We start from the raw sequence: 10,257 nt of genomic DNA, 5'->3' as shown, positions 1-10,257 counted from the left end.
GATCTAGGATTTGTGGTGGGGACTTGAGATGATTTGTCTAGGGTTGGGTTAAGGGTACAATTAAAATCTCCGGCCACCACACCAAAGGAGACACAATGCTCATTGAACAGGGTTATAATTTTTGACATGAAGGCAGGAGTATCTGTGTTAGGGGCGTATATGTTTAATATAGTAATTGGTTGACCATATAGTGACCCAGTTATCAAAATAAATCTCCCCTCCGGATCAGATATGTTTTTGTCTATTATGAATGGAACATTTTTATGGATAAGTATGGCTGTGCCTCTACTGTTTGATTTGAAAGATGAGAAATACACCTGTCCCACCCAAGCTCTGCGGAGTTTGGCATGTTCAGCATCACAGAGGTGTGTCTCTTGTAATAGCGCAATGTCTGCTTTTTCCTTTTTTAGAGCACATAGTATCTTTTTCCGTTTTATTGCATGCCCTAGACCATGGCAGTTCCATGTCAATAGATTTAAGGTACTAGTCATCGTCATCGAGCAGTAATCGAACTTTAGTGCAAGTCATCGCTGGGTAAAAGTGGATAGTAATTACAGCTGCGTTCACATAAAAGGAAAATAAATGGTGTACATAAAATAATAATCTCTGAACACCCCAGCCGAGTTCCCAAACAACTCGACACATCCCGTTGGATCTATTACCCCCCCGCTCAGTCTCAATTCTGTGTTCCGAATAAAACAAAAACCGGGAACAGTTAGCAACGCACAACGTCTCCCTCGCCCCACCAAAGAAATGCCTCATCCTCTCCACCCCGCATTGAGTAAGTAACACAGTTGCCCTCGTCCAGACCTCAGTAAAAGAGGGGAGAAAATAAAATCAATAGCCCAGCCTACATATACCTCCCCCAAGGGACATAGGGAACCCCAGGTAATAATAGCAACAACAAAAAAAAAAAACAGGGAAATAAAAGTAGGCTGAAACATTAGTAGGCCTAGGTTAGGCTATACAGCCCATCCCTCTCAGTTAAAGGAAAATAAATATAAATTGGACGGCTGTAATGACATTTAGGGGGTGGGTCTCTGGATATCGCCTATATGTCGTCTTACCTCCTTTAGTAAAGGCATTAATCGCATTTAGTCATTGGTCTGTTTCTCATTGGCCAGGATTGTCTTTCAAAAAACGTTTTGCCTCTTCGGGAGTTTTGAAGTGTCGCAAGGCTCCTTGGTGAAGAATCCTGAGCTCGTTTGGGTATTTGAATCCCCTGAAGATGCCTCGGTCAATGGAGTATTTCTTCACTTCGTCAAATTCTCGGCGCTTTTGGCGTATTCCAGCTGACAGGTCCTGGTGTAAAGCGAGTTTGGCGTGGAGGTGGAGCCACTCGGGAAGTTTGTCTTGCAGGTAGCGGATCAGTGGCATGTTTCCCTCTTCTTTTTCGCCCAGATTGAATAGAACACAATTATTCCTTCGCCCCCTGTTTTCCAGGTCCTCTGTTTTCTCTTCCAGATGCTTGATTTTCTTTTTAGCATATGCTATTGTTTCCATGGCATCTGTCAATAAGTTTTCCATGGATAGGATTCGCCCCTCTGCCTCGTCCAGGCGCCCCGCGTTTATGGTAATCTTGTTGTTGATGTCAGGCAGTGCGTTTTCCAGGATTGTCACCTTGCCCCCTATCGCACTGAGCTGAGAGTTAATGGCATCTAATTTGGTGTTTAGTTCTGTACGTTGGGATCTCAACTCAGAGAGGATGTCTTCGACAGAGTGCGAGGTTGGCATTCGTTGTGCCTCGTGGGGGAGCGGGTTCTCTTGCTCCTGGCTAATGGCGCTAGTTTTTTCTGAAGCTAGCTTCTTCTTGGAGGCTTTTTCCGTCGCTAATACTCGAGTCCGGGTAAAAATGTCACCTGTAGTGTCGCCTTTTGTAGCCGCCATGACTTTTTCTTACTAAAGCTAAATGAGTGTGAACTTGGAATGGAGGTAAGATTAGGAATTGGAAACTACTTGTGCGGAGCTCTTAGTTCACGCGGCCATCTCGTTCAAGGGTCACGTGATCCCTAATAGCTATTTCTAAGTAAATGTTGAAATTTTTTATCAAAACGTAAGAATGTTATATTTAGGTCATAAATTACAACATTTACTGAAGGAACGTTTTATTTTATGTAAGGCCGAAATAAAGAGTTACAAGTTATGTAAGCCAAACTATACATTTTGGTTTCTGTTGCTTTAGCGAAAGCATGCTGTTACGTATCATGGTATAGGCCCTGTTAAAATCCTTCTAAAATCCTCCTTTCCTTCCTTCCTAGAAGTAATTATTGATCTAAAATTAGATGAAACCAAGGGGAACAATAGGTTCTAAGCGTTCAAACAATCTCTCTTTCAAAAAATGACCTTGCATCCTCTCTTCTTGCCTCCTTCTCAAAACGCATTTGAGGAGAAGATCCAAGGTTCTTCCCTTACACCTGTTCATCCAACGTATTTTGACAAGGAGGCAAGGAAAGATGAACGTCACGCTCATCAAGCTATGGGTTCAAGGGGTGGGGGTCAAAGGTGAAACATGTAACCTCCTCACCAGACGTTGAGCCTCTTGCTGAACACCTTGATGCTGTTAAGGTGTGTGATGGATCGGTCCACAGCGTACTCATCACCCATCTCTACCAGTGCGGTGCCCGGGACGCTCTTCATAAACTTCACCTGGGGGGCGTAAATAAGACCGAATGGCATCACTGTGAATCAATAGACCTTCCGATATATTCTACTAGGCGACACTGATCTTGGGTCAGTTTTGCATTTCCTCTACTGATGGCTTCTCTTCGACTACGCCAGTACTACTCCAGTACCGGCACACTTGATTCAATTGGTCAACTAATCACGAAGCACACTTTTGTTTTTAATCCACGTTAATACAGAGACCAAATGAAATAAGTCTCAATCTAAAACATATTACAGTTCAGGCTTCAATTGAATCAAACTGGTAGGTACTCCCCTCACAGCGGTAGGTTGCTGGCAGTGATTCTGTAACCAAAGCTACTGCATAAAGATTGATAGTCACACTAGCTGTCACTCGACTGCCCTCAACCCTCTCATTTAAAAGGGACAATCCAATCTAGCTTTAATCGCATGTGAAAACAGTTGCTGACACTGACCTTCTCAATATTCCCGTACAGGCAGAAGAGGTTGAAGATGCGGGTGCAGTTCATCTTGGCGGGGTGCAGGCCGCTCACCATGGCGACCGACGAGCTGGAGGCGTGGCCCATATAGGAGGAGGTCTGGGGCAGGGGGTAGGCGACCACCTCCTGGGCGTCATGGATGGAGCTCCTCTTGTACCTGTTATTGCTGGGCACGGGCAGCAGGGGGCAGTGTGGCCCTGGAGAGTGGGAGAGAGAGAGTGAGAGGGAGAGAATAAGACAATGAGAGAAAGAGAGGGGAGATGAGGATAGTGGGGAGAGAGAGAGAGAGAGAGAGAGAGAGAGAGAGAGGGGGGCGTGAAAGAGAGAGAGAGAGAGAGAGAGAAAGAGAAAAAATATATAGATGAGGGGAGAGAGAGAAAGTGGGAGAGAGAAAGAAATAGAGTGAGAGAGAGAGTGGATGAGAAAGGGAGAGACAGAGGGGGCAGAGAGAGAGATAGAGAAAGAACAGGAAAAAGCTGCCATAGACATAGGATGACCTTATTGAGGATGGTTGAGATGACAGTGCAAACTTCTCCCCTCAGCCCCCAGCCCTCAGCTCCTAGCCCTCAGCCCCCAGCCCTCAGGCCCCAGCCCCCAGTCCTCAGCCCCCAGTCTCAGCCCCTCAGCCCCCAGCCCCTCAGCCCCCAGTCCTCAGCCCCCAGTCCTCAGCCCCTCAGCCCCAGCCCCTCAGCCCCCAGTCCTCAGCCCCCAGTCTCAGCCCCTCAGCCCCCAGCCCCCAGCCCCTCAGTCCTCAGCCCCTCAGCCCCCAGCCCCTCAGCTGCCAGCCCTCAGCCCTCCACAAAGGAGAGAAAATTCCAGCAGTACTAAAAAAGGTCCTAGACCATTTTCTACACCACTGCACCCTGTTTCCCCTGCAGATCTTGCTAATTACCAAGGGCCTTCAAGAGTAGCCGCTCACATCACCACACTCTTTCTAAACTACCGACACACACATACACACGCGCACGCACGCACACACGCACGCACACACACACACACACACACACACACACACACACACACACACACACACACACACACACACACACACACACACACACACACACACACACACACACACACCTTTGACTATATGACACACGCACATGCACACACACACACACACACACACCTATGACTATATGACACACGCACACACACATACGCAGACACCAACCCTCCTCCCCCTGTTTTTCCATCCATCCAACCTCCACCACCTCCTCCAGATGTAAGTGTCTGTAGGGGATGGAGCTTAATTACAGGATACCCAAAGCCCAGCTGCACAATGACAGTCAGAGAGAGAGAGAGAGAGCGAGAGAGAGAGAGAGAGAGCGAGGGGGATGGATGGATGGATGGACGGATAAAGAGAGATTCTGAGAAAGAGAGCGACGATGAGTCTGAGAGTGGGATACAGAGAAAGGGAGAGGCTGGGAGAAAGAAAGGTGGAAGAAGAGAGACTGAAAGAGAGGAGACTGAAAGAGGGATCTAGAGAGAGAGAGATGCTGAGAGGGGGAGCGAGAGATGGAGAAAGAGAGAGATGAGTCAATGAGAGGGATAAAGAGAGAGGGAGTAAGCGTGTGTGCCCTCGTGTGTGTGTTTGTGTGTGTGAGGGAGAGACATGAGACAAAATGAGAGAACGAGCTAGGGAGGGAGGTAGGGATAAAGAGAGGCAGCTAATTTGAGCGACACTGACCATAGCCGTTGTCGCTGTAGGAGGACGGATGCTCTCCCAGAATGGCCTGGCGTTGCCTCCCCTTCCCCCGCTCTGCAACACAGAGAGAATACACAGAGTAAGGCAAATGTGAAGTGACAATGCCACCAGGTGCCAACTGCACATCCATCCCCTCAAAATGAACAGACACGCACAGATACACACACATGGAGACTAACAGACACAGGCACACACACACACATGCACACATGGGATTAACACACACAAGTCTAACACACAAGCACATTTATGCACACACACACACACAAATTGGCACCTTTGCACGCCAGCCTAGAAATGACTGAAAACCATAACACCACACTACGCAAGCAGATTCGATTTAGTAACAGCAAATCTAGACACTACTTGACACTTGTGGTAATTGGCATAACAGCAAAACAAGACACGTTTGGTTCACATTTGGCCTTTCAGTTCAAATGACACATTTCTCTTCCTTGGCTGACTGAGCCTGGGTGAATTGCAGAGGAACGATAAAAAAGTGTGTGTGTGTGTGTGTGTGTGGGAGGGGGGGAAGGGGGGGGTTCGGGAAGAGGGGTGTGTGAAAATGACAGTTAAAATGTCACAGTCACAGTTCAATGGCCTCGGGTGGAAACGTTGACCCAGATAGGAGGGAAAATGCATTGACATGGAAAAAGGTATATCAAGCAGCCTTCTACCCTAATCCTCTTACTGTGAACCAGGAAGGGGACCAACAGAACAAAGATAAGAGTCTTTTCAGCCCGTATTTTCCCCAATGCAGCTTACTGGCAGAGTCGCAGACAAACCCACTCTAGGTGCTGTCAGAACTAAGACTGAAGCATATGTAATGTAATTGTTTTCATGTAAGGTGTCCCAATGAAGTTACAGACTACCATATGGAGCATTGCTGGAAACAGCCTCCGTCTTTGTTAGCCTGGTCCCAGATCTGTTTGTGCTGTATACTTCTATGGGGCTTTGTCTGTACAGCACAAGCAGATATAGGTACCAGGCGATCTCACTGCATCCCTCACTCATCAAACAAACGCCACCTAATACAAAAGGATTCCGTAACATTTTCGAGGTGCTGGTGGGAGTTGGACGGCGTGAGTATTTCAATGACCTATGCACAGCCGTCAACTCAGTGAACCCCGTTACACTGGGGATTTGAGAGAAATGTGTGTGCCAGACTGCGTGTGTGCATGCTGTTCACGTGCACGTGTCTTTCAACGCAAGCACCAATGACTCAACCTGCGCTACATCATTTGAACATAATTTCAAAGTCTCATTTCAACAATGCAAGGGAGAACTGGTGCTGCTCACGCAGACACAAACGGAAGGTGCAGCGCTGAGTTAAAAGAGAACGCATTTCGTCCACAGGGGACCGAGCTCATGCAGAGCTAAGCTAATTGGTACAAAACGAGCAGTTAGGCGGGCAGGAACCGGTGGGATTGGTGGGATGCCGTACTTGTACAGAAACCCCAAAGAGAGGGTAGAGAAGAAGGATTAACTGAGAGGAGAGGAGGAGTGGCCTTGATGCCTGCACTGAGCCGAAAGGTTCGCCATTCGCCTGACAGTGGCAGAGAGAGAGAAAGAGAGAGGGGGGAGGAAGAGCGAGAGAGACGGCGGGAGAGAGCGAGGAGGGGAGAGAGAGAGAAAGAGAGAGGGGGGAGGAAGAGCGAGAGAGATGGCGGGAGAGAGCGAGGAGGGGAGAGTAAGAGAGATGGCGGGAGAGAGCGAGGAGGGGAGAGAGAGAGAGGGGGAAGAGCGAGAGAGACGGCGGGAGAGAGCGAGGAGAAGAGAGAGAGAGGGGGAGGAAGAGCGAGAGAGATGGCGGGAGAGAGCGAGGAGGGAAGAGAGAGCGAGGAGGGGAGAGAGAGGGGGAAGAGTAAGAGAGACGGCGGGAGAGAGCGAGGAGGGGAGAGAGAGAGAGAGGGGGGAGAGAGCGAGAGAGACGGCGGGAGAGAGCGAGGAGAAGAGAGAGAGAGGGGGAGGAAGAGCGAGAGAGATGGCGGGAGAGAGCGAGGAGGGAAGAGAGAGAGGGGGGGGAGAGAGCGGAGGGGAGAGAGAGGGGGAGAGCAAGAGAGACGGCGGTAGAGAGCGAGGAGAGGGGGGGAGAGAGAGAGAGAGAGAGAGGGGGAGGAAGAGCGAGAGAGACGGTGGGAGAGAGCGAGGAGGAGAGAGAGAGAGAGAGGGGGGAGGAAGAGCGAGTGAAACATTGTGTGAAACATTTTTTTTTTTACAGATAAGGGGTAAGAGATGTGTGGAACATACCTGACGTGTTTCTCTCATGTCTTATCAAAATATTTAATAAGGCACGTCCCCTGTAGGTGTGAATACACTTCGAGACTTTACTTGGAAGTGTTTAAGGCAATGTTCTTGAGTACCTTCGAGGCAATGTACTCAAAAGAACGAACGAGAGGTTTGAAAGACAACATCCATAAACTACTATGTGATTCTGATGAGAAGAATTACATCTATTTACACGCTGTCCTTCTCTATGTTTGTATAATAAGTTACTGTATAGACACCGAACAAATCCTTTTTGAAGAGCATCTGATATGGTAAGGGCCTCAAGCGCGAATATAGCATTTCAATTTCCCCAAAATGCAAGCTGATTAGGATTTAAATTTACCGTCTGTGGCTCAAGAGGATTGTGTGGGGCTGTTTTATGTTAATTTCTCTCTGTTTGCACTAAAGTGCTTCCAACCCATTATTATTTTCATGTCAGCATTTTATTTTCAGCCTCTTGCTATTTTTCTAGTTGCTTCCTCCGGTCAATAGAAACAATTGGAAGCTGACCACACATCTTCAACTCCACGGCAAAAAGTCCTTGACGCCGTCAAAGTCAAACAGACCTTCAAATCCAATACACGGCACGGCGATCGATTGGAGAGCAGCCCTGGCTTGTGGGTGATAAGACACTGTTTACCCTCCATTTGTGGCGAGAGAATTGGAATCGGGGTTGGCGTGTCAATCACACCGTCCAACGGACGTTTAATCAAGCCCAAGTCACACAAGGCAGGCTTTCTGCTTGGTTAAAAACCATGCTCCCATTTATATGAATATGATTATGGGCTGTAGTCTATCTACAGCACCTCATATTGTTAAAGCAGTCCCAGTACATGAAAGCTTCAAATTCAGAGACCAAGGGTTCTCTTTTATTGAGCATTGTAAAGCTATAATATTTGGTGTGGGGACAATGCTATTGTACAGTGCATTCGGAAAGTATTCAGACCCCTTGACTTTTTACACATTTTGTTACGTTACAGCCTTATTCTAAAATTGATTCAATCGTTTTTTCCCCTTGTCAGTCTACACACAATACCCTATAATGACAAAGCAAAAACAGGTTTTTAGAACATTTTGCAAATTTATAAATACCCCTCCCCCAAAATATCACATTTACATAAGTATTCAGACCCTTTACTCAGGACTTTGTTGAAGCACCTTTGGTAGTGATTACAGCCTCAAGTCTCCTTGGGTATGATGCTACAAGCTTGGCACACCTGTATTTGGGGAGTTTCTCCCATTCCTCTCTGCAGATCCTCTCAAGCTCTGTCAGGTTGGATGGGGAGCGTCGATGCACAGCTATTTTCAGGTCTCTCCAGAGATGTTTGATCGGATTCAAGAACGGGCTTTGGCTGGGCCACTCAAGGACATTCAGAGACTTGTCCCATAGCCACTCCTGCATTGTCGTGGCTGTGTGCTTAGGGTCGTTGTCCTGTTGGAAGGTGAACCTTCACCCCAGTCTGAGGTCCTGCTCTGGAGCAGGTTTTCATCAAGGACCTCTCTGTACTTTGCTCCGTTCATCTTTCTCTCAATCCTGGCTAGTCTCCCAGTCCCTGCCGCTGAAAAATATCCCCACAGCATGATGATGCCACCACCATGTTTCACCGTATGGACGGTGCCAGGTTTCCTCCAGATGTGACGCTTGGCAGTCAGGGCAAAGAGTTCAATCTTGGTTTCATCAGACCAGAGAATCTTGTTTCTCATGGTCTGAGAGTCCTAGGTGCCTTTTGGAAAACTCCAAGTGGGCTGTCATGTGCCTTTTACTGAGAAGTGGCTTCCGTCTGACCACTCTACCATAAAGTCCTGATTGGTGGAGTGCTGCAGAGATGGTTGTCCTTCTGGAAGGTCCCGTTCATCCACCTCTGGCCTGCTCGCCTCCCTACCACTGAGGAAGTACAGTTCCCGCTCAGCCCAGTCAAAACTGTTCGCTGCTCTGGCCCCCCAATGGTGGAACAAACTCCCTCACGACGCCAGGACAGCGGAGTCAATCACCACCTTCCGGAGACACCTGAAACCCCACCTCTTTAAGGAATACCTAGGATAGGATAAAGTAATCCCTCTCACCCCCCCCCCCCCCCCTCCCTTAAAAGATTTAGATGCACTACTGTTCCACTGGATGTCATAAGGTGAATGCACCAATTTGTAAGTCGCTCTGGATAAGAGCGTCTGCTAAATGACTTAAATGTAATGTAAATGTAATGTCCTCCCATCTCCACAGAGGAACTCTTGAGCTCTGTCAGAGTGACCATCTGGTTTTTGGTCACCTCCCTAACCAAGGCCCTTCTCCCCCGATTGCTCAGTTTGGCCGGGCGGACAGCTTTAGGAAGAGTCTTGGTGGTTCAAAACTTATTCTATTTAAGAATGATGGAGGCCACTGTGTTCTTGGAACTTCTTGGAACTTTAATGCTGCAGACACCAGATCGGTGCCTCGACACAATCCTGTCTCGGAGCTCTATGGACAATTCCCTCGACCTCATGGCTTGCTTTTGCTCTGACATGCACTGTCAACTGTGGGGCCTTTCCAAACCATGTCCAGTTAATTGAATGTACCACAGGTGGACTAATCAAGTTGTAGAAACATCTCACCGATGATGAAACAGGATGGAAACAGGATGCACTTGAGCTCAATTTCGAGTCTCATTGCAAAAGGTCTGTATACTTATGTAAATAAGGTATTTCTGTTTTTTATTTTTAAATGTGCAAAAATTTCCCAAAATGTTTTTGCTTTGTCATTATGGGGTAGGTGTAGGTGTGTAGATTGCTGAGAATGAAAAACATTTGAATCCATTTAAGTATAAGGCTGTAACGTAACAAAATGTGGAAGAAAGGGAAAGGGGTCAGAATACTTCTCCAATGCACTGTGTATCTGTATATCAAATTAATATGCATCAATTCATTGGTATGGGCTCAGCAAAGGGACAGGGGAATAGGCTCTCTTATGAACAGATTCTATGATGTTTTCACCGATTGAGTAGGAAGATAGATAAGAAAATGAAAGATTAAAGGGGGGGGGGGGGGTTAGCAATAGCCCTTTCACCCGTGTTGCTTTATTTTCTGGACCTACTCAACACTGTCAAATCCAAGGGTTCGAGCGTCGTTATTGTTTTTCAATATTTCCTGTCAGCATTTGTACCCTGCAATGTAGGCTGCCATGGC

At 47.5% G+C, this 10,257-nt stretch overlaps 1 protein-coding gene across 2 annotated transcripts in view; it reads right to left on the bottom strand.

Annotated features, from left to right (window-relative positions):
• Positions 1-916: 916 nt before the first annotated feature.
• Positions 917-10,257, bottom strand: part of LOC115142672 (heterogeneous nuclear ribonucleoprotein L-like) — a 49,264-nt gene continuing 39,923 nt past the window's right edge. Inside the window, exons 7-9 of one of the 2 annotated variants that reach the window (XM_065001598.1) lie at positions 4,816-4,887; positions 3,099-3,319; positions 917-2,646 (exon numbers count right to left, since the gene is read on the bottom strand). In XM_065001598.1, the coding sequence (XP_064857670.1) occupies positions 2,521-2,646; positions 3,099-3,319; positions 4,816-4,887 (419 nt within the window). In that variant the 3' untranslated portion in view covers positions 917-2,520. The remainder of the gene's footprint in view (positions 2,647-3,098; positions 3,320-4,815; positions 4,888-10,257) is intronic. The other variant, XM_065001597.1, reaches the window with a different exon arrangement.

The sequence above is a fragment of the Oncorhynchus nerka genome, linkage group LG15 (genome assembly GCF_034236695.1).
Source record: "Oncorhynchus nerka isolate Pitt River linkage group LG15, Oner_Uvic_2.0, whole genome shotgun sequence".
In the NCBI taxonomy this organism is placed as follows: Eukaryota; Metazoa; Chordata; class Actinopteri; order Salmoniformes; family Salmonidae; genus Oncorhynchus; species Oncorhynchus nerka.
The sequence above is the reverse complement of the archived record's forward strand: the minus strand, read 5'-3'. Positions and strand labels throughout refer to the sequence as shown.